This window comes from Ovis aries, chromosome 4, assembly GCF_016772045.2.
Source record: "Ovis aries strain OAR_USU_Benz2616 breed Rambouillet chromosome 4, ARS-UI_Ramb_v3.0, whole genome shotgun sequence".
Taxonomy (NCBI): domain Eukaryota; kingdom Metazoa; phylum Chordata; class Mammalia; order Artiodactyla; family Bovidae; genus Ovis; species Ovis aries.
In genome coordinates this window covers 112,631,430-112,656,204 of record NC_056057.1, presented here as the reverse complement: position 1 = coordinate 112,656,204, position 24,775 = coordinate 112,631,430, and the positions used below count along the sequence as shown (strand labels likewise).

The window sequence follows — 24,775 nt, the reverse complement described above, 5'->3', positions numbered from 1 at the left end:
TGTCAGTATTCCAGATTTTGGCCATTCTAATAGACGTGTAGTGGTATCTCACTGTTGTTTCAATTTGGATTTCCCTGATGATATATAATGTGGATCATTTTTTCGTGTGCTTATTTGCCGTTTGTATAACTTCTTTGGTGTGATCTTCGGCCCATTTAAAAATTGCCCTAGTTTTTTCATGTTAGAAACTAAAGCGAGCAAAACTTCATAAAATATCATTGATTAATGGGAAACAAGCTGAAAAACTGCTAACTGATCTAAATACGAAAACATTTTGTTCACTGTTAATTTTCCAAAGCAATCTATTTTTGCAATATTAAAAAGCAAATAAACTATTTTAAAAATGCCAATTATATCATTTAAACTTCTAATTTATTTTTCAAGAATAAATCCTTCTTTTTTAAATTATGAGTTTTAAAAATTTTGTCTTTAGGTTTCAGTAATGTATCTTTAAGTGTTTCTTATTTTTGTTATACTTGAGGTTCACAAGGCTTCTTGAATTTTTAAGCTTGAGATTCATTCATGACAAATTTTTTTTTAAGAGCCCTCTCCTCTAATCAAACACCTGTTCCCAGAATTCAGTGCGGCCCAGCATGGTCTGCGCTGCTAACCTTGGGTGGGACATTAAGAGTAGCTCTGCCATTAACACAATGGGCTGGTTCCATGTCCAGGGATCACTCTGCACTTTTGTCTCGCTTTCCCATTGCACTGCAGTTGGGTCCACAGCTTCCACTTCATTCCAGGCCTCATCTCATTTATCTTGGTCTCCTCACTGTCAATCCACTGCTTCCCACATAGTAGGCTTACAGTGAATGGCTGTATTTCACTATACTTGTGCCTGGTGTATATAAGGAAATTAAATTGTTAGTAATGATCAAACTGGAGAAGGAAATGGCAACCCACTCCAGTACTCTTACCTGGAGAATCCCATGGATGGAGGAGCCTGGTAGGCTGCAGTCCATGGGTTCACTAGGGTCAGATACGACTGAGTGACTTCACTTTCGCTTTTCACTTTCATGCACTGGAGAAGGAAATGGCAACTCACTGCAGTGTTCTTGCCTGGAGAGTCCCAGGGACAGAGGAGCTGCTGTCTATGGGGTCGCACAGAGTCGGACACGACTGAAGAGACTTAGCAGCAGCAGCAGCACTCATCAAACCACTTGATCTTACTTCATTCATCCAGAACATAGATATGTTGAATTTTTACTGCCAATGATTCAATTTTGCTGAGTATCTTTACCTTACAGAACTTGAATAGTTTAGAAGCCACCTTATATTTCATGAACTCATCACTTAGAAGCCTACCTAGAGGATTATTGTCAGGCTGGATTAAACACTACACAATACCTGTATCATATGCCCAGACCTCATGAGAACTTGGAGATCATCTATTTAAGATGCCAAGCTTAGGGATGCTCAGAGAGAGTAGTTGACCCTAATCATTTCTGTTTCCTTAGGGTTTGGTCCCAACTGGGGCAAAACAAGCAAAATATCCATTTATCTAAACCATCCACTATTACAGTCACTTGCAATTGATGGAGGTAAAAGTATGTGAATGAGTTCAGAGCCAGGGTGATCTATCAGATGGCAGATTAAACACAGCTCAAGACCCCTCAGGTCTGATCATTTAAGAAAGTGAATTTCCTCTAGCCAAGGGATGCCTCGGATGAGCCCTGCTAAGGCCAGAGCTGCCTGCTGGCAGTGATGACCGTGAAAGAAGGTTGCAGAGAAGAGGCACTGCACACCAGAGGCAGGACTTTATGTCCTGCAGATGCAACGGAATACTTGAGGTCAGTCGGAATGTTGGCATGGACATGCTTGTAAGGGGAGCAAAAAATGTGAGTAATTTAAAAGCAAACCCTCCAGAAAATTTATGACACTGATAATTTTTAGGTTCATGAAAGAAAAGAAATGGGTAGAGTTTCAGCTGAAATCATGGCTAATTTGTAGGAAATGATAGAGTATTATTTTTATAAACTTCATATTACTGAATTCTCATTATTGCTGAAGAATGAGGAATAAAAACATTCAACAACACACACAGGAAAATGAAAACTGTTTATCCAAAAAGGCCCAAAACTCGGTGGGTAATAGCTGCTAAGTCGCTTCAGTCATGTCCGACTCTGTGCGATCCCACAGACGGCAGCCCACCAGGCACTCCCGCCCCTGGGATTCTCCAGGCAAGAACACTGAAGTGGGTTGCCATTTCCTTCTCCAATGCATGAAAGGGAAAAGTGAAAGTGAAATTGCTCAGTCATGTCTGACTTTTTGCAACCCCATGGATTGCAGCCCACCGTCTGCACGGACGGCTCCTCCGTCCGTGGGATTTTCCAGGCAAGAGTACTGGAGTGGGTGGCCATTGCCGTCTTCAGGTGGGTAACAGAAAGGGCACAAACTTAAAGTTATTTATCGTTTATGTGAGGCAAAGTCCAAAACTCTGTCCTTTATTACATTTGCTGTTTTACAAAGGACTTGTTTTTACCACTGAATTTTAAAAACCCTTTCTGCAGAAAAGTTAATAAGTCAGATTTTCCTTTGTATCTGGGACCCCCAAAGAAAAGCTCAGGTCAGGCAGAATGCTATTTACCACCATAAAATTTGATAATGAAGTCACCTAAACTTGAAGGCCATCTCTGCAGCTCTGACCTTTTAGAATCAAGTCAAAAGCATTTCCTTTTATCTGTAAGTATTTATGGGCTTTTGTCCACAAGAATTTTCTTAACTTTTCTTTTTTCTTTTTAAAACCAGATGATTGTATGTTTTTATGATATTTTTAAGGTCTGAAGATTTTTAAAAAACATATTAATAGAGGAGAGTTTTCCCTTCTTGAATAACATTCTAAGGGGAAGAGGAAGAGGAAAAAGAATTCTTATTCCTATAGGCATGAGTCCAAATCTATAAAATCTCCTGTTCCAACTGGCAATGAAAAAGAAGCCCATGAAAGACATCTCTTCCTGCTGGTGTCAACTCTTCTCCAAGCTGGGAGCAAGAGTGGGGAGGTCAGTCAGAAACAATGGTCGGCGTTCCCACTGGTGTGTGAGTGCTTAGCCTTGTCTGACTCTTTGAGACTCCATGGACGGTAGCCTGCCAGGCTCCTCTGTCCATGGGATTCTCCCACCAAGAATACTGGAGTAGGTTTCCATTTCCTCCTCCTGGGATTGTTGTCATTAACTAGTTTCATATAAGGGTGTGATCCTAAGATGTGTTTCTCTTTTCTCTCTCCCCTAATTGTTTTATAATATTTTGAAAGGAACCCTCCCTAAAAGGCTTCAAACCCCACTCTACAAGGGCAGCCTATAGACTTCCTCTGCTCCCTGAGCAGTGCCTGGAGCCACCGAGAAGCAGAGTTTGGAAATATTCAAAGTGCATTGGGCAAAGCCACCTCCTCCCGCTTAACGTGAAACACTCCTTTAGGAGGCAAGAGGGATGATCTTTGTCCCTTACAGATTGAACTTGGACTTGAGTCTTGGACTTGGACTGGTGGGTACAATTTAATTTCCTTGAACTTGGACTTGAGTCCTCTCAGCAAAATGGAGTCCTGAACTCTTTCAGTGCTTTCTTGTCTCCTGATGGGTTTTGATTTAGGAAGGGACCCAGCCATCGCTAAGGTGACCTAAGTTGGCTCTTAATGGGGACGGGCACCTTATATGAGGAACTGCACTCGTGGGCGTGACCCCTGGGATGCAGAGACTGGGGTGTCCATTCCCATCTCTGCATATTCCTCAGTCCATCAGGGTTTAGGGTCCAGAGGTGATACTTTCAGCTTTAGAAAAATATGACTATGACCACAGTTTAGTAGAGAGCACACTTTATGATACTGCCATTGCTTCTCCGGTAGCTGATGAGACCGAGGATGAGATGGCTGGATGACATCACTGACTCAATGGACATGGGTTTGGGTGGACTCGGGGAGTTGGTGATGCACAGGGAGGCCTGGCGTGCTGCAGTCCATGGCGTCTCAAAGAGTCGGACAAGACTGAGTGGCTGAACTGAACTGAACTGAATCCAGCACTCAGAGGTAACTGAAATGATGCCAGTTAGGCATCTGCTATTTAAAGCTGTTGGGGACAGATGAAAGGATGACGTGATTTAAAGTAAAAACAGAAACACAAACACGGAAAGAAAATGCAGAGAATGGAAAGAGACACCTGCTGTCTGGCTGACGTGTACCAGGTTCTCAGTTTGGAAATTTGTTCACATGATCCCATGTGAGCCTCACAGTGGAATTAAGAATAGATGTTATGTATTGCTGAAGATGAGGCCAAGTGGAGTTAAACATTTGCTCAAGGTCATGGAACCTGCAAGTGAGGATGCTAGATTCAAACTCAGGTCTAACTCCCTCATCCATTTTCTACGTGGGGACTTGAGTCAGCCATAAACAGTCTCCTCTGCATCAATTAGTCGATGTCAGGACACTCATAGGGCGAGCAGGAGGCCGAGCTGGACCACAGGGAAGGGGATGTGCGTTCGTATGACTGTAAACGACGGCGGCACTGTATCTGCTGACCCTCCTGCTTCACTCGTAGTCTCTGCAGTCCTGTTACCTCGGTCCTTCTAAGTTTGGACTTTATCTGAGTGACAAACAAATGGATGTTTGAGAAGAAAAGACAACTCCCTAAACTCAGACACTGTTTTCCGAGGATTTAAAGATACGCACGCACTGGAAAAGACCCTGATGCTGGGAAAGATTGAGGAGGAAAGGACAAGAGGGCGGCAGAGGGTGAGATGGTTAGATAGCGTCACCAGCTCAATGGACATGAACTTCAGCAAACTCCAGGAGATGGTGGAGGACAAGGAAGCCTGACATGCTGCAGGCCATGGGGTCGCAAAGAGTCCGACACGACTTAGTGACTGAACAACAACAATGAAGCTTCAGCTGCTGTCCTGGTTTGGAAGAGGAACATGAACAGTTTTACAGGAAAAAAAAATGCAGAGAAGTGAATTAGGAGATATTTTTGTGCCTCTTGATGATAAGTTCTTGCTAAACTTGGCCCAGTGAAGAGGTCCTAATGAAGAGCTCTTTCTGGCAGCCTGGATGATGGCTAATTCTCATTTCCTGTTTTTGTGTACACTGGATTGTCCAGGTTCTGTAGATGTAAACCACCGAAATGTTTTGAAAATTTCAGTACAGTCAGACTCAACTGTACGTTCAAAGTGCCTAGACACATTAGGTGTTCACTGAGTGTTTGTTAAAGAAATAAACCAATAAGTGATTACAGCTTATACCTAAATGTGTGGGTGTGGGGTGAGGGGAGGGAGAAAGAGAGAGAGAGACAGGTTATGTTCAGATCTTGTGTTCTGTTTCTTCTTATGATAAAATTTGCATCCAAGAATGTGCTGGGGTTTTTTTTGTTTGTTTGTTTTGTTTTAACCGAATCACAATAACTACAAAGCTTTAAGGCCAGGAGTTCTCTTTTCAGTTTCACATGAAGCTACATGAAGGATCAGGCCTCCCAGGTGGCTCAGTGGTAAAGAATCCGCCTGCATTCATGGGTTCGATTCCTGGGCGGGAAGATCCCCTAGAGAAGGAAATGGCAGCCCTCTCCAGTATTCTTGCCTGGAGAATCCCATGGACAGAGGAGCCTCACAGCTATAGTCCACGGGGTCACAGAGTCGGACAAGACTGAGCGACTAAACAAACGTGAAGGACCATGCCCTGGTGAGAAGCAGTAACACAAAGTGATGGTGAAGAACAGGGGCTTTGAGTCAAACTGCCTGCATATAAATCCCAGTCCTGCTACTCACTGGTATGTGAACCTCAGGCAAGTGACTAATACCCTCTTGTGCCTAAATTTCCTTCTCTGTAAAATGGGGAGAATAATTATAGTACCAACATGGGGCTGTCATGAGTATTAGGTGATGCTAACATAATTAAACATCTTGGCATACTGCCTGGCGCATAGCAAGTTGTCAATAAATGTCAGCTGTTACCATGGTTAAATACAGGAATTAAGAAGCACTGAAGGTTTTTATATGCACTTCTGTTGATTTCCTATGACTGCCCTAACAATGGCTCACACCCTGGGTGGCCTGAAACAACAGAAATTTATTCTCTCACAGTTATAGCGGCTCAAAGTAAAAAGCAAGGTGTTATCAGGGCCACATGTCTTCTGAAGGTTCCAGGGGAGGGTCCTTCCTTGCTTTTTTGAGCTTCTGGGGGCCCCATGTGTTCCTGGCCCACCCTAGTCCAGGATGACCTCACATTAATTACATCTGTAAAGAGCCTGTTTCCAAACAAGGTCACATTCTGAGGCTCCGGGTGGACATGCACTTGGCAGAGAGGGACACTATTCTAATCCGTGATTGTATTCAGCTACAAACATTTAATACAGAAATTGCTGTGGCTGCAAAAGGTCTGCTCCTTTCCCTCTTGCTTGAAAACCCAGCAAAGACCAAGAAAGAGTTTGCTTCTAATCATGTTGTTAATTTCTGGTTAGAAATAAAATTGAGGTTGATAGTCATAAATGCGTTTTGAGGTTTGACTGTTAATTTCTGGTTAGAAATAAAATTGAGGTTGATAGTCATAAATGCGTTTTGAGGTTTGACTGTCCAAGAAGGCATAGGTCTGTTTAGAGAAGACAACCGGTGGCATGTCCAGGGGTCCTCAGTGGGGGTCCCCTCTAATGCTGGGTATGACAGACCCACAGCCAAGCCTTCCATGTAAACCGGGTTTGCCCTGCTCCCGGAGGCATCTACGGTCTCAGCCAATGGGCTGCCAAGGAATCGTCCACGAGATGGCGCTGTGTGAAGTGGTGGCTATTGGCTGGGCATTCTAAGAAGAGGGGCCATTGCACAGTTACCTGCAGAGACGAGGTCACTGGCTATGAGGTCTAGTTGTAGAGTTTCTGGGAGGCCCTCACGCTCTCTGGACTGCCTTGTGGCTCAACTGGTAAAGAATCCGCCTGCAATGTACGACACGGGTTCGATCCCCCGGTTGGGAAGATCCCCTGGCGAAGGGAAAGGCTACCCACTAGTATTCTGGCCTGGAGAATTCCATGGACTATATAGTCCATGGGGTCGCAAAGAGTCGGCCACGACTGAGCGACTTTCACCTTCACTCATGTTCTCTCCAAAACCCGAACTTTTCCCCAGTCAGCGTTTCTGTTTAATGACTCTTCCCTGGGAGAGCTGACACCTTAAGTGATGATCAAATCTTTAAAAATTCATTTGGAAAAAAAAAAAAAGGGGGTCTAGGAGAAGTTTTTTGATAAGAGTTCAGAGAAGAGAGAAAGGAGTGTCTGCTATCTACACTGCACTGGTGGGACTGCTGCTGCTGCTGCTAAGTCACTTTAGTTGTGTCTGACTCTGTGCGACCCCATAGATGGCAGCCCACCAGGCTCTGGATTCTCCAGGCAAGAACACTGGAGTGGGTTGCCATTTCCTTCTCCAATGCATGAAAGTGAAAAGTGAAAGTGAAGTTGCTCAGTCGTGTCCAACTCTTAGCGACCCCATGGACTGCAGCCTACCAGGCTCTGTCCATGGGATTTTCCAGGCAAGAGCACTGGAGTGGGGTGCCATTGACAGTGACTGTCAAACCTGCAAAGAGCATCATCAGGAGGGACCTGCTGGAAAGCCTGTATGCCCCCCTCACCTGGCTGAGTGTGATACACGTGTTTTTTATTTTGATACAACTTGGCCCCAACAGAGCACGCCTTCCTTCAGGGCCCATCTGAAAGGTGACTGCTTTGAAGGTTTGTGAAAAAACAGGCTCTGTTGAATGCGTGGAGAGAGGGATTTTTCAAAGGTAATTTAATTATGCGCAGTTTTCACCTGAGATGCTCCTCCATTCCAGATAGTGTGATTACATGGTATCATAATTTCTGGTTAATAACTAGATATTTTCTAACCATAGGTAGTTCAGCCTTGAATGCATGGGGTAAGGGTTCTGCCTCTTAGTACTTAGTTCTTCCCCAAAAGAGGCAAAAATGAGGAAAAAAAGAGGTAATTCATCATTGTATAAAGATTAGAAAATACAGCAAAAAGGTAAGAGAAAATAAATATTTGTGTTTTCACCCTCTCCCCAGAATAATGACAGTTAATATTTTGATGGGCTTTCCTGGAGGCTCAGCTGGTAAAGAATCTGTCTGCAATGCAGGAGACCCAGGTTTGATTCCTGGGTCAGTAAGATCTCCTGGAGAAGGAAATGGTAACCCGCTCCAGTATTTTTGCTGAAGAATCCCACAGACAGAGGAGCCTGGTGAGTTACAGTCCATGGGCTCGCCAAGAGTCGGACACGACTGAGTGACTAACACAATATTTTGTTATGTTTCCTTACAGTTGCTTTCCTTGTGTGTGTGTGTTAGACTTTGTATTATAGGCATTTAATCATGTTGAGTGTGATGTGTTGAGACCCATTTCATTAACTCAGCAAAATACTGTGGACCTCTGTCCACGTATCATAAGCACAGAGCTATTCTAGCCGAGGAAGTGAAGTGAAGTGAAAGTCGTTCAGTCGTGTCTGACTCTTTGTGACCCCATGGACTAGCCCATGGAATTCTCCAGGCCAGAATACTGGAGTGGGTAGCCTTTCCTTTCTCCAGGGGATCTTACCAACCCAGGGATCGAACCAAGGTCTCCTGCATTGCAGGCAGATTCTTTACCAGCTGAGCCACAAGGGAAGCCCAAGAATACTGGAGTGGGTAGCCTATCCCTTCTCCAGGGAATCTTCCGGACCCAGGAATTGAACTGGAGTCTCCTGCACTGCAGGCAGATTCTTTACCAACTGAGCTATCAGGGAAGCCCGAGGAAGCCTGCCTGCAAAGGACTTTCACCAGCTCACTCTTAGGCAGATGACTGTGGTTGCTCTCTCTGGAGGATGAGTCATGTGGCTGTAGACCCCTGGAGGGTGTGGTCACAGGAGCTGATGCTCTGGGAGGTGAGACCCAGACCAGAGGCACCACCCGGCTGCAGGCCTCGGCTGGAAGACCCCATCTGGGAATGAGCCTGCCTTTAGTGCAGGTGAAGCTTTTCTGATTCCTCTCAACCAGCACCACCTTCATCCTCTCCTGGTCAAGAGAATACTTGTCTTGACCCAGAAGGATGCCCACAAATACTTTCCAAATACAGTGTGCTATTTTAAACCTTTTTTGGTAAAGCCATTAACTGAGTCAAATGTAAACTCACCCTGCTAAACAGGTATTACGAGAATATTTAGGGATCTTCTATGTAAACTCTTTGAAATAATGTCACTGGGAACTCACAGGCTTTCTTTGACTCTATGTCAAGCACTGGCAAGGCAGAAGGGTATATACTCTCGTCTTTCTGTTTGTGAATATTGCCTATTAACCCCCAGAGGTTGTGTGTGAGCTACTGTACTTAACCCAACTCTCCAAAAATAAGGGGCTCATGATTTTCTTTAAATTGGCACTTATGCAGTGGAATCTCTCAGACATTAGTGCTCACTTGATTGCATTCAGACACCACTTTGGCAAGGGAATGACTACATTAAATTAGCATCAGGCACAATGAATGGTAATTGCAAGACTGTCATTTCTACAAGTGCAAAATTAATGTGTTCTGCAAAGCCTTCCCATTGTGTGACACCAGAAAATCATGGAACCATATTGTTGCAAGTGGGAGAATGTTCCGTAACAGCAGTGCTAACGTGCTGTGGATTATTCAGCAATGGTGTTCCTTTCCACCGTGGTTGTTGTCTCACGCTCATCCTTCAAGCCCAGTCTGATCTAATTTACATGCTTACATGACAGCACCTCAGACAGTAGCCTGGATGTACAGAGAGTGTTAGGGGACAATTCCTCCTTCTGTGTGGCATCTTGTGTGAATAATACCAGCATAAACAACCTTCCATGTATTCATGAGAGTATGAAAAGGCTACTTATGTAAAGCTTCTTATAAAGAGATGCACCAACCATTTACAGAAAATTTTACCTAAACATTATACATTCATCTAGAAAGAGAAGAGTGAGTTATGTGCATTTCAATTGTAGCTTGAGAAGAGGGTCACCTCTGCCTCTCCCCAGCCCTCTTGCTCACAAGTGGAAAAGAAGTCACAGGCCAGTTGTGTGAATTTCTTCTGGTTACGCAAGATCACTGGGTATGTCCTGAATGACAACAGCCACATACACCAGGTTCTTGGAGTCGGCTGATTGGCTTTGCTGAACTTATTAGGGGTTACTCATTCAAGGCTGAAATAAGGCAGTAACATTGTTAGATGTTACTGCATTATTAGATGTAGTATCTCAGTATTCCTGCACTTTGTGGGGGCTGAGAACCTGCCACTGAGGTGTCCTATGGAAGAGAGATCAAAAATGATTGTGGCAAGAATTGAACAGAGGGGCTTTCTTGTGAGTCCAGCTTGAATTCAGTTTCTTAGCAGTGGACATGAAGAGCACTGGGCAGCACGGATTGAGTCCCTGCACGGTGCACAGGTCCAAGCGAGTGAGAGGGTCAGGAGGCCCATCGCGGACCCCTTTCAATGGCTACTTACCTTTTTCCTCATTGTTAAGGCATGACATGGCTATTTGCTCTGTAATGTTCTAGTCACTTCAAAGCTTGCTTGAATTTAGGGGGAAACTCTGCACCACACTCAAAGCTTTCCTCTTCTTAATGAACAACAAAGATGAAGGACTGTTTTAGGGGACTTCCTACTTACGATGGGGGAAGAATTCCAAACACTTCACCCTTGGAGTGAAGTACCAGCTGAAGAGCAATTCAACAGATGATCTGGGCTTCAAAGATACCTAAACGTGGCTCTGGAAACTGGTTCTGACCTACCTTTGTTGCAGAACGTTCCATCATAGGCTGTGTTGGAGCAATCGCAGGAATAGCCATGGTACTTCTCTATGCACTTGCCTCCATTCTCACAGTTGGCTCCGTAGCTGGTGCAGTGCCCTGAGCACCCGGATTTGAAGCCAGATGTGACCTTGGCTCTCTCTTCCAAGTCCAAAGTCACTCCATTCATCCTTAGGGAGCGGATACAGCCCAGGAAGCCCTGCTGGCCTCCAGCGCCACCTGGGAAGACAGAAGGCATGGAGCTCAGACAGAGTCACCTCTGCCACGGCTTCTATTTCATTCCTCATGCCTCAGACCACTGTGGTAGGAGACGAGACTGCCAAGTGCTGCAGGCACTCTTACCGTCAATAGAAGAGCTTGCAACTTTTCCCCCTTAGGGTGTAACGCCTACTTAAAAAAGAGGCTGTCTTGGGCGAAGCAATAAATTTGCTACAGAACTAAAATGCTTGGAGACACACACAAATTTTATAAGCTGTTTTGGAAGTCTAATCTGGTTTCCTTAGGAGAGAAGTTTATAGGAATCTCTAAGTTCTTTGGTTTTTAATCTCACAGTGTTACATTCCACAGCATTATCTACTGGAAGAGATATAAAAAGGCAGAGGGACATGAATATATTAGCATAGTTAACAAGTCAATTAGTCAGAAGAAGTACACCCGTTTGGAATGTGGTTGTAAGTCCTGGTTCTTCTTGTCTGAAGAAAAGCTTTGCTTTGAAATTCATGTTAAGGAGTCCCAGAGCTTCTTGTCTGGGGTTGTTGGAAATTGGAATTGACGATTTCATACAGAAGTCAGCTATACCACATTTATTACCAGGTCAGTTTAGATTTTATTGCCTTTGTTTAACTGCCATTTCAAGACACGTAACACAAAAAGCAAATTCATTGTGATTTTCTGAGTAAGTTATGGAGTTAGAGGTTTAGGAGCATGAAAATATTAAAATATTCTTAACAAATTTCATAGCAGAATTCATTGGAGAATTGTTAATATATCACAAGTGGATTGTGTCTATAATAACCTTTGCTATGATTTTTTAAGCAGCTGGTACAAAAAGAGAGGAACTCAAATTTATAAATGTGCCTGGGTTTTAGACTAACAGCTCTTCTGGAAATTAAATACAATGATAAGAGTTAAACTTATTAAAAGAAATCTGATGGGGATTTAGAAAGAAAGAGATATGGTTAATAAAGTGAAAGTTACTCTTTTATTGAGGGTAATGTAGTAGGTATTCTACTAGGCACCTTATGTATGATAGTCACCTGATTCTTACAACAACTGGGAAAGGTAGGCATTGTTAGTTAGCTCAGTCGCTCAGTCGTATCCAATTCTTTGTGACCCTATGAACTGCAGCATGCCAGGCCTCCCTGTCCATCACCAACTACTGGAGTCTACCCAAACCCATGTCCATTGAGTCGGTGATGCCATCCAACCATCTCATCCTCTGTCGTCCCCTTCTCCTCCTGCCCTCAATCTTTCCCAGCATCAGAGTCTTTTCCAATGAGTCAGCTCTTCGCATCAGGTGGCCAAAGTACTGGAGTTTCAGCTTCAACATCAGTCTTTCCAATGAACATCCAGAACTGATCTCCTTTAGGATGGACTAGTTGGATCTCCTTGCAGTCCAAGGGATTCTCAAGAGTCTTCAACATCACAGTCCAAAAGCATCAATTCTTCGGTGCTCAGCTTTTTTCACAGTCCAACTCTCACATCCATATGTTGTTATCTTGCCCTAATTATTTGGATAACAAAACTGAGGTTTAGAGACATGAAGTCCTGTACTTAAGGACTCATAACTGCCGTGCCAGGGCACTGTCAGCTCTGCCTTATTCTTGAGCTGTGGTCTTAGACTCTGTTCTGTGATGATCGACTAATACAGAAGAACATATTTGGGGGTCACAAACATACATGTTTCTGAGGTGTATATTTGGATGTCTTTAAAGACAGCATGGTCAATAGGACTGGCAGACTTTGGGTAAGGTTGCACACTGGAGATGGATTCTGATCACTTATTCCAGTATCTTGAGAAAAAGTGTGCAATTATACGACTCAACAGACAGGGCTTGTGGACCAGAGGCTTTCATTGCAGAGATGGATTAGCCTTTGTTTATGCCTGCGTATCCTCAGCCATGAAACAGCAAATGACTTCCACTACTATCTTTGTAAACCCAAGCCTTGCGGTTCTCTCACTGGGTAGCATTGAGATTTGAGTGATGATTCTCCAGGGATTATTCCTTTTAATAAAATATTTAAATAGAAGAGGATTAATTGAAGGGAGTCCAATGCCCATTTCGATCAAAGCTGTGGGAGAGTAGATGGCAAAAGAAGTTACTAAAAACAACCACTTTGAAGGATTTCCCATTTTGCAATCTGCTCATCCGCTCCTCTGCACACTTCTGGGCTGTGGGGAATTTGGGCCTTTGCTATGATCTGGAAGGATTTCAATCCCTGAGTCACCATTTGTGTGCTAAAAATTCCATTTGGCATCTATCGTTTTATCAGCTATGGCTTTTGTTCTTGCAATAAGGGTTTTTCCAAAGGGCCTTTTGTTCAATAAATGCCTCATCATTTAAATTTCCATCACTACTCAATTAAACTAATTATATCCTGCCAAAATATGCTGAAAAATTTAAATCTATGTTTTTAGATGTCTGCCTCTCCTTCCCCTGGTTACAAATATAATAGTTTTTCATTGTGGAGACCATAAACACACTGATAAGCAAAATGAAAAAGAGAATCTGTAATGCTAGTCAGATGGAATTACCTTCATTCTTAGCAAATAGCTTTTCTCTCTTTTATCTATGAACATACCTATGTGTAAAAAATAAAACAAAGGAAAAAGCGGCGTATGCACATTGCTTTGAAATTTGCTTTTCTCATTTAACATATCATAAAACACTTCCCCAGCAATAAATATTCCAAGAGAACATCTTGTTTAACATCTGCACAGCAGCCTATCCTGCAAAACACTATAAGTTATTTTGTCATTCCCCTACCTTTGGGCTTTAAGCAGCTTATTCCAATTTCCACCATATATGATACTGTAATAAACAGCCTTGTAACAACCTTTACATGCTGTCCAGTTTTTCCTTAGAATTAATTCTCAGACGTGTAATTGCTGGATACAAGGGAAAATACATTTTAAAGTCATTTACAATATATTTCCCTCTTAAAAGACTATCAATTTGTATTATATTTCACCAGTAGGGTATCAGACTCCTATCTTCTCCACAACAATTCTAATACTAAGCAGAATCTTTTCAAATTTATAGGCTGGAGGGCAGGGAAAGAGTTCATTCTTTTAATTTGCGTTGCTTCAATACTGCGAGTTGAATAATTTTTTTTCTCATTCCTATTTTTTGGTTTCTTCATGATCTTTGTTTTTTGAGGGGAAGTGGAGAAGGGAATAGCAACCTACTCCAGTATTCTTGCCTGGAGAATCCTATGGACAGAGGAGCCTGGTGGGTTACCGTCGCAAAGAATCAGACATGACTGAGTGACTAACACTACACTACAGGAGAAGATACATTTCTTATTGAGTGATAACAATATTTGGGGCTTTAATTTTTTGTCATAAATTTGGCAACTACATCCTTCCAGTTTGCACCTGTTAACTTGTACATAATGCTTCTTTTTCCCTACGAAAGGTTTTGAGGTTTATGTAGTCACATCTATCTGTTTTATTTTTATGATTTCTACCTTTGATATTAGGCTTATAATAACTTTTTCTAATCCAAAATAATATAATTTTTCAACTATATTTTCTTCTAGAACTTTTATGATTTTACTTCTTTTAACATTTCATTCTTGGGATAGATACATTCATACTTGGGATATATATTAATTTTGAAGTAATTCATATTTAAGGGTGTCAGCAATAGTTGAGAGTTTGAAGAACTTATTAAAAGACGCTAAATGACAATCGGATAAAAATGGAGATTTAGTAAGTTTCAGTTGTCAGAGAAGGTATGTATAGATTAAGTCATAGTTTAATTGTATCAAAATAAATATTTAGATATATGTGTATATGCTTAATTCTGTATGTAGACAAACTTCATTCAGTGAGAGGATTTAGCCTCTTTGGTTCATTCTGGACCTGCTCTTTCTAAGTTCTTACACCCACCAGTCTTTCTTCCTGCCTTTGTGTTTGTATGTCTCTCTCCCTATTGGCCACTGACTGTTTTCTGTCAGCTCTGTGGCTCCAATCAAATCGCGGCATCCCTCTCTCAGCATCAGTCTTTCCTCTCCATAAAGGAGGCTGCACTGGATGTCTCTGGTTCTTCCAGCCATGAATTACTCTGGTCCGTGACGTACAATCTCTCCCTGTAGGCTTGTGCGTCTCCCTCTCTACATTTCAGCAAATTACTCTCAATTTCTCCTAAATTCCTTTTTGCTTCCTTTTCCCTCTTTTCACTGCTGCCTGACCTTCCCCTCCTTCTTTCCTTAATTGACCATAACATATGGCTATAGTCTAATTTGTATTTGTTGCATTTATTAAATACAGTTTTATATTATTTTCTTAATTTATAAAGAAGGCAAGTGAAATGCCATTTCCCTCTCTATAAAGGAAAACCAAATAACTTACATTCTTTTTTCAGATGGTCCCTGATTTATGAAATGGGTCAGTGAGCTGGAAAGTACTTTTACTGACCTAGTCAATATGAAGAAAAATCTTTTGTCCTGAAAACGGTCATGAAATATTATGCAAAAGATGCTAACGCCCTAGAACCAGTGATAATTATTTGAGTTCAAGTTGTATGCTCTACAGAAGTCTGTCTTGGTGACAAATGTCAAAATTTTAAATTGTAGGTCTGCAAGCAAAAATGCTACTTAACCTTCATTAATTAGAAAATCAACACATTGTCATTGAAGAGAGCCCCCTGCCATGTGAGGGCCTCACGCACATTAGTCAGACCTCTGATAATTACCCAAGGGGAGACGTGGGTTTAATTTGTAAATCATTTTCCATGTGAAATGCTATTCAAGTATTGCAATTAAAGATTAATTATGAAAATGCTGTAACTACTCATAATGAATAATACAGTCATCAAAGGTACAGAAGATTGGGGCAAAATAATCAGGTATTAAATTAAACATAAAAGGTGAAACTAATGATCAGGAGGAATGCTAAAAGACACTGTCCTCAAACTAGGAGCTTAATAGTTTTCTAAGGAGCTAAGTTGGGTTCCAGAGCATCTGTGCCCTGAGAGACAGGTCAGTCACTCGCCATAGAGAGAAACTTCCCCAAAGCTCACACACACAGAATCTAATTTATCCGTTCAATAAGTATTAATTTTATGGCTCCTAAGCCTCGTCTAGATGTTTAGAAGGTACTGTGACACAAAGCACACACAAGTCTTTGCCCTTGCAGAGCTCACATTCTTGCCAAGGGAGAAGGACATTTAACAAAAAGTCCAGTAAGTTATCCTATGTTTGAAGTCAGTGTGGGTTAAGTGGGATCTGGAGTGGGGTGGGGAAGACCCCTATTTTATTTATTTGTTTTTACTTTTTGGCTGTGTCATGTGGAATCTTTGTTCCCAGACCAGGGATGGGAGGGATGGAAGGGTGGAGTCTTAACCCCTGGACCACCAAGGAAGTCCCAGGGAGATTTCTGTTTTAAATAGAGCCCTTAGGGCACATCCCACTGAGAAACTGTCAGAAAGAGTATCCAAGGGCAATACCCCTGGGAAGACAGAGGTAAGGGGGCACTTCCCTGCAGGCAGGTGGAGGGTGGTGAGGGCAAGGAGGTGAGACAAGAACTGCCAAGAGAAGCAAAGCCACCAGCTCACGTGTTAAGGCACTGGGAGGAGGAATTCCCTGCTGGTCCTGTGGCTGAGAATCTCCGTCAGTGCAGGGGACATGGGTTCAATTCCTGGTTGGGGAAGATCCCAGAGCCGTGAGGCAACTAAGCTCATGTGCCACAACTGCTGAACCCACACTCTATAGACCGTGCTCCACAACAAGAGAGGCCACTGCTATGAGAAGCCCGTTACCCACAATGAAGAGTGGCCCCCACTCACTGCAACTAGAGAAGGCCCACGTGCAGCAATGAAGACCCAGCGCAGCCAAAAAAGCACATTAAAAAATAAATAAACAGACAGAGGAGACATACTTGTTGCCCACAGGTTGATACAAATGTGATCACAGCCGTGCTGTGCTGTGAGGTACCACGTGACACAGGAGGGGCAGCAAACAAGTGAGGAGACCACGGACTGTGCTCACAGAGATCTACACCTGGGCGTTAGCTCTGCGGCTCCCTGCTCGATCTTCCCAGCTCCTCTTTGAGCCTCAGTCTCCTCATGTATGAAACTGACAAACATGTTCACCTTGCATGCATGCTGCATGCTAAGTCGCTTCCGTCAGGTCTGACTGTGCGACCCCCTGGACTGCAGCCCGCCAGGCTCCTCTGTCCATGGCATTCTCCAGGCACAAACACTGGAGCAGGTTGCCATGCCCTCCTCCAGAGGATCTTCCTAATCCAGGGATTGAATACATGTCTCATGTCTCCTGCATTGGCAGGAAGATTCTTTACCACTAGCACCATCTGGGAAGCCAGGGTCATATTAATAACAGTAATAAGGATACCCCCCCTCTGTACTAATGCTCAGTTAATGGTAGATGTTTATTATTATTCCTATTATTCAGTAGAGACAAAATTCTGTAGAAGCACAGAGTTGGAAATTAAATATGGCTAAGATCAGTACACAAATCTGATGAGAGGCATCATGAGTGTCTTCAGTTCAGTTGCTCAGTCGTGTCTGACTCTTTGTGACCCCGTGAGCATTTTATCACCCCAGACTTCCTATGTTGAAGCCCCAACGCCCACCGTGGCTATATTTGGAGGTTGGACCTTTAAAGAGGTAACTAAGAGTAAATGAGGACACGAGGGTGGTCCCTAATCTACTCTGAGGGGTGTCCCTTGTCAGGAGAGGAAGAGGTGCCAGGATGCAGGCACATAGAAAACGGGCGTGTGGGAAGACAGGTGAGCTAGCCAAGGGCTCAGGAGAAACCAGCCCTGCCAGCACCTTGATCTTGCACTTCCAGCTTCCAGAACTGTGAGAAATGGATTTCTGCTGTTTAAGCCACAGTCTGTGATATTTTCTCTGGGCAGACTGAGCAGACCAGTACAGTGAGTAAAGGGTTAACTTCAAGCTTGGGCTGGTCCAGGCCTGCCTGAGAGAGTGACCTTGGAGTCCACTTCCCTATTGTCTAATTGGACTATTTCCTTGGGAGTTTCAGGGTTAGGTAAGTGTTTTTCTTCTCCTGTCCGCTGTGGGGGTCTGTATCTGGACTTGCGGAGCTGTGAGCAGGCATGTGCTCAGTTGTTAAGTCATGTCCAACTCTTTGTGACCCCATGGACTGTAGCCCACCAGGCCCCTCTGTCCATGGGATTTCCCAGGCAAGAGTACTGAAGTGGGTTGCCATTTCCTTCTACAGGGGATCTTCCTGACTTAGGAACTGAACTTGGGTCTCCTGTACTGGCAGGAGGATTCTTTACCACTGTACCACCTGAGTTGGCATAGAGGCATTGAGTGCATGACTGGCTGGCATAAAATACAGGTAAGAAACAGAGCTGAGATTCCTGCATCCAGGTGAGCCACCCAGACCCTGGCTCTGCTTCAGTGCAGTCAGGCCTGGCCGTGCAGGTTAGGGGGCAAAAGCAGTTGTGTGTTTGGTGCTTGGACAGGCTGGGCCCCCAGAGTGACTGATGCTGCGCCTACCGTGTTTGTTTTCCATGTTAACATTGTCTCTTAGGTCTTGACTGTCAACTTGAACATGGGAAAAAAAAAACAACCCTGTAGTGTCAGTACAGATGTGTTAAGTAAAAACCCAGCTATCTGGTTAAGCTGAGGACCTCAGAATGGCCCAGATTCTTTAGTAGTGGAGGGACTTCAAGGATGTGGGCTTACGTTACTCAGCGTAGAGCTGTGTGATTGACAAGTGCTGATCTGGGATGCCTCTGTCAGTTGGATATTGGAGGGCATACCTGAAAATGTTTATCCACACTCTAGAGCGGGGCTTTGGAGGACTGCTTCTTCAGATAATGCTCCCGAGCTCTCATTTGTAACATCATTCAATAGGATGGATCTTTTTAAAGTTCATTATCACTGCATGAATTTCCTATGTCCTCTGAGTGGAGGACATGCAAAACAGGTGAATCCAAAGTATCTAAACGAGAAGGGAACTTCAAAATTGAGATGGAGAAGATAACCGGGTTTCTGGGAGCAGAGGGCACTCATATGTGCCTGAATGTGAATTGTTCCCTGATGGGGATGGTGCCAAGTGGTCCTGATTCATTCCAGAAGCCATGGTGGCAGAGCAAGCATGCTAAACTATTGGCTGTTTAAAAAACGAATGTTAATTGAATGCTAGCTTCTCCAGGTACTGTTTCAAACTTCACATTTTTGTGTTCGCTCTCAAAGACAAGTATCATTTTTATTTTACAGGTAAGGAAACTGAGACCAAGAGAATGGAGTTGCCCAGAGTTACATAGACGTGAGAGATGTGGGTTTGATCTCTGGGTCAAGAAGATCCCCTGGAGGAGGGCATGGCAACCCACTCCAGTATTCTTGCCTGGAAAATCCCCATGGACAGAGGAACCTGGTGGGTTACAATCCATAGAGTTGCAAAGAGTCAGACAGGACTGAATTGACTTAGCATGCATGCAAGCAAACATGGAAATAAGAAGCCGTAGTTCACCCCTGGGCTTTCTAGCTATTAAGTCAGCACTCTTTTAAAAATAAATTATTTTTAAAATTTGAGTATAGTTGATTTACAATGTTGTGTTGGTTTGTGGTGTCCACATGTGTATATGTACAACTCATCCATATACACGCCCTTTTGTAGATTCTTTTCCCATGTAGGTCACTGCAGAGTATTAAGCAGAGTCCCCTGGGTAAGTCAGCGCTCTTGCGATGCTGTAGCTACATCTTGATTTTGGGCTTGCATCATATGAGACTCTTCGCCAGCTTTTCAACAAGTTTCTAGGCGTTGCTGTGCTTAGGTATGGGAAATGCTAACAGAATGATTACTATCTGAGATAAATTATCCACCCCTTGGCAGAGTACTGTCCCGGGATGGCTGAAGCTTGAAGGGGAATATAACACTCAGAGTTCAGAATCAGAAACTTGGACATACGGATGCTCAACCTGGTCTCTAGAGGAGATGCTTGCTTCATGCTATCCTTGAAGTCATATGTATATTTTCTTGTCACATGAAGCAAAAGCTTCATACTTCATTTTCAAAATCAGAGCAGTGATAAGCTCTGGCTCCTGATGGGGGGAAGTTGGTTACTACACTTGGTCTGACAGTGCTATTTCAGAGGACCATCACTGCAGCAGGGCTTATGATTCCAAGTCCCTCAAGGAAGTGGGGGCAGACAGAGGGTCTGGTGATAGGCAGAGCAGAACACTTCAGTCGGTTGGGATCCTGGGTCAGACAGTCCTCCTCAAGGTCGACGGTAAAGGATAAGGAGACTGCAAGAACGGAAGTAAAGTTATGGAGGGTGGATGCAGAAGCGTCACTATTTACGCGACAATAAGCTCAGAGGAAGAGAAAAGAATGACACAAGACGGAACTATGTGAAGAAATAAGGGGCCAGAATTTTCTAGAATAAACTATTAGACTTCAGAATGAAGGAGCCCATGAAGTGATGAACAGAGTAGATAAGAAAAAAATCTCTTCCACCTACACCTACAGCTGTAGTTCTCACTTAACCAGAGGCCCACCACTCCAGTTGTTCATAAAATTAGTCAGAAAGCTTGACAATGCAGATGGGAAAAGGCTTACAGGATCATTTTTCACTAACCTCTAAAAGAAATTCAGCATTTGCTTCAATTAGAAATGTAGGAAAAATCGCAGTAGCATTAGCCACTTTTGTATCACTATTTTTAACCAAAAAATCATAGATTTTCTATGTTCTAGATTTTTGGAAATACCATAATCATAAAGACCATGATGAATTTGAAATTATGAGTTATGAGCAATTATAAGACCTGATTCTATGCCCTATTATTTAAAGCACTGGTAATGAGCAAACATATTATTATTGTAAAATGAACGCGCTGTTTTAAATGCTTTGATAAGTGTATTGGTTTCTTTTATGATTCTGTGCCTTTTATTCATATAAAACATTTCCTTGGGAAGAGAGACATAGACAGGACCAAATTACTCCCAAAAGGTTAAGAACTGATGCATTATAATGAAGTTATGCATGGGGATGACCCAGAGAGATGTTGTGGGGAGGGAGGTGGGAGGGGGTTCATGTTTGGGAACGCATGTAAGAATTAAAGATTTTAAAATTTAAAAAATAAAAAACTAAAAAAAAAAAGACATAGTAAAGGAAAAGAATGCAACTTACATCTAATTTCTCAGTATCAACACTGCCTTATAAAAGACAATGGGCTACTATTCTCACAGTGTTGATTTAAATAGACACTCACAAGTATATGAGACTCTGAAGGACTTATCTATGAAGTTTTAGAAAAAACTGCTCTTAAGTAAAAAGAAAAATAAATCCAAGAGTAGATAAGTGTGGGAAATAAGAGTAAGGGAAAAGAAAACCACAAATATTAATGTTTTTTCATAAGCAGTTAAAATAAGGATATTCATAAGATTCTACAATTAAAACCATAGACAATGTCAACATAGCAAGTAGTGAGGTGGCAAAGGAGGTCAGAGCATTCTTGGTCTCATTCAGAATAGAGACATCAATTTGGTTTTGTAGATGATAGAGACAAAACATGGACTTCCCTGGTGACTCAGACGGTAAAGCGTCTGCCTACCATGAGGGAGACCTGGGTTCGATCCCTGGGTTGGGAAGATCCCCTGGAGAAGGCAATGGCACCCCACTCCAGTACTCTTGCCTGGAAAATCCCATGGACGGAGAAGCCTGGTTGGCTACGTCCATGGGGTCGCAAAGACACGACTGAGCGACTTCACTATCTAGAGACAAAACATAAGCGTGAGTCTTAAGAAGTTAGGCAAAGCTGCCAGAGGCGTGAAAGTAGAACATACAACTTTTAAATCAATAGAATAATATTCAGTTCAACCAGTGAAGGGTTTGTTTACCTGATAGCTCAGTTGGTAAAGAATCCAACTTTAAAGAATGCAATGCAGGAGACCTGGGTTTGATCCCTGGGTTGGGAAGATCCCCTGGAGAAGGGAAAGGCTACCCACTCCAGTATTCTGGCCTGGAGAATTTCATGGACTGTATGTCCATGGGGTTGCAAAGAGTCTGACAGGACTGATCGACTTTCACTTCACTAACCATGAAAGGATTGTGGGGTGGGGGAGCAAACAAAGAAAACACTGTAAATTGAAAATGCAGGGTAAGGTGGCAGAAAGTGTACCCTGATATAACAGTAGTTTCAAAATGAATAAAAGACAGAGATCCTCAAATTAGATTTAGAAAAGATTCAGCATTATACTATCTAAGACACACATTTAAGTAAAAGGATTCCAACACCCACATAAAAACACCAGGCAAATATTAACAACAAGAAGAATTGCACAGTAGTTTTAAGAGTAGAAATAAAATTGTGTGATGAAAAACATCAGAAGGAATAAAGATGGAAATTACATACCTGTAAAAGGAACAATAAATCAAAAGGATTATGAACATAATAGTCTCAAAGAATACAGAGCTATTAATACCAATGGTAGTTTGACGTTTACACTCAGAATGTGATCAGACAAGCAGTACTTAGAGAAATTAAATATGAACATATCCTACGTCTCAGTAACTCTCCTGGGCATACACAGATGTGTTCACATAAGAAAACCTCATATACAGATAACAGGGGGATACACACAAATAGCTTTGCTGAATAGTTATTTGTAGAAGCAAAGAGTTTAGCAAACAAATATTCATCACTATGGGATGGAATAAAGAAAGAGTGGATATACACATTGTGAGGCTTCCCTGGTGGCTCAGACAGTAAAGAATCTGCCTGCAATGTGGGAGACCTGGGTTCGATCCCTGGGTTGGGAAGATCCCCTGGAGGAGGGCATGGCAACCCACTCCAATATTCTTGCCTGGAGAATTCCACAGGCAGAGGACCCTGGCGGCTATGTTGCAATGAGTTGGACCAACTGAAGTGACTTAGTGTGCACACATGCCTTTACATTAAAATATCTTTTCCAAATTGGACCATTCCAACCGTTATGAGGAGAAGGCAATGGCAACCCACTCCAGTACTCTTGCCTGGAAAATCCCATGGATGGAGGAGCCTGGTAGGCTGTAGTCCATGGGGTCGTGAAGTGTTGGACATGACTGAGCGACTTCACTTTCACTTTTCACTTTCATGCATTGGAGAAGGAAATGGCAACCCACTCCAGTGTTCTTGCCTGGAGAATCCCAGGGATGGGGGAGCCTGGTGGGCTGCTGTCCATGGGGTCGCACAGAGTCGGACACGACTGAAGCGACTTAGCAGCAGCAGCAGCAGCAACCGCTATGAGAAAACTGGAATGAAAGACCTCAGAATCCCTGAAGCTTTTGTTCTTGTGGAACATGAGGTGTTTTGTTGTTCAGTCACTCAGTCGTGTCTGACTCTTTGCAATGCCATGGGCTGCAGCACTCTAGGCTTCCTTGTCCTTCACCATCTCCTGGAACTCGCTCAAACTCATGTCCATTGAGTTGGTGATGTCATCCAACCATCTCGGCCTCTGTCATCCCCTTCTATCTTTCCCAGCATCAGGGTCTTTTCTAATGAGTCGGCTCTTCGCATCAGGTGGCCGAAGTATTGGAGCTTCAGCTTCAGCATCTTTTGGCTGCTTTCTTAGGTTCACAATCTCTCTTTAAAGGGGTTAAAGCTCAGTAGTAGAGCATTTGACTGTAAAATATCTCTCTAAAAGTTTCTAAACACGGAATCTCTGTTGTAGAAAATTAGCTGAGTGCCTACGGAAATAGGTAGGGAGTATATTAAAAGAAGACATCATTTTGCCAACAAAGTTCCAGATAGTCAAAGCTATGGTTTTTCCAGATGTGAGAGCTGAACCATAAAGAAAGCTGAGCACTGAAAAATTGATGCTTTCAAATTGTGGTGCTGAAGAAGACTCTTGAGAGTCTCTTGGACAGCACGGAGATCAAACCAGTCAATCCTAAAGGAAATCAACCCTGAATATTTATTGGAAGGTCTGATGCTGAAGCTGAAACTCCAATACTTTGGCCACCTGATATGAAAAGCCGACTTATTAGAAAAGACCCCGATGCTGGGAAAGATTGAGGGCAGGAAGAGAAGAGGATGACAGAGGATGAGATGGTTGGATGGCATCACCGACTCAGTGGACATGAGTTTGAGCAAACTCCGGGAGATAGTGAAGGACAGAAAAGCCTGGCGTGCTGCAGTTCATGGGGTCACAGAGTTGGACACGACTGAGCGACTGAAAAATAAGACCACCTTTTGGAGATTCACAGGAGGTTGAAAGCACACTGTCAATTTGATTATGTTGGAAGCATATGTGAGAAAGGTAAAAATTTTGTCTATCATAACTTACTTACTATGTTACAACTCTAATTGTAAAATAGACAGCTGGGATTGCAAAAGTTAATTAGTTTTGACCATTAAAAGACAAAGAGCAGGAAAGCATATGGTGACTGTTAGTGGGGAAGGACCCTCCTTGGCCTGTGAGGTTGGCAGGGAGGGGGTTGTTTTACTAAGAGGAGAGCAGACACCTCACATGTGACTTCACGGCAGAGCCTGGTGAAGGCAGTCATGTTAAGAAAAGAATAAATGTGCTGACAATGCTTGCGGAGAGCAGCTGTGATGGAGTGACATTCCATGGGCAGGCTTCTGTATTTTGCTTGCATATTTGCTTTGTAGATAGTTTACTGATTTCATCTAGTGATTTTTTAAAACTAGATTATATCCAGCACATTTTTTTCTTTTATTATTTTATCCACGTCAGTGGTTTCTAATTATGACATCTCTCCTCACCTCTGTTTGGAAGAGAACCAGGAGATCAATTTTAAGAGTAGGGGCAGAAACTATGAGGGTCCCAGCTAGCAGTCTGAGACCTCGATTTGAGAGAG

At 43.0% G+C, this 24,775-nt stretch overlaps 1 protein-coding gene across 1 annotated transcript in view; it reads right to left on the bottom strand.

The window, feature by feature from the left end:
* The window catches only part of CNTNAP2 (contactin associated protein 2), a 2,342,027-nt gene that overhangs the window by 225,359 nt on the left and 2,091,893 nt on the right, over positions 1–24,775 (bottom strand). The window contains exon 19 of the mRNA XM_042248972.2: positions 10,735–10,971. Within this exon, the coding sequence (XP_042104906.1) occupies positions 10,735–10,971 (237 nt within the window). The remainder of the gene's footprint in view (positions 1–10,734; positions 10,972–24,775) is intronic.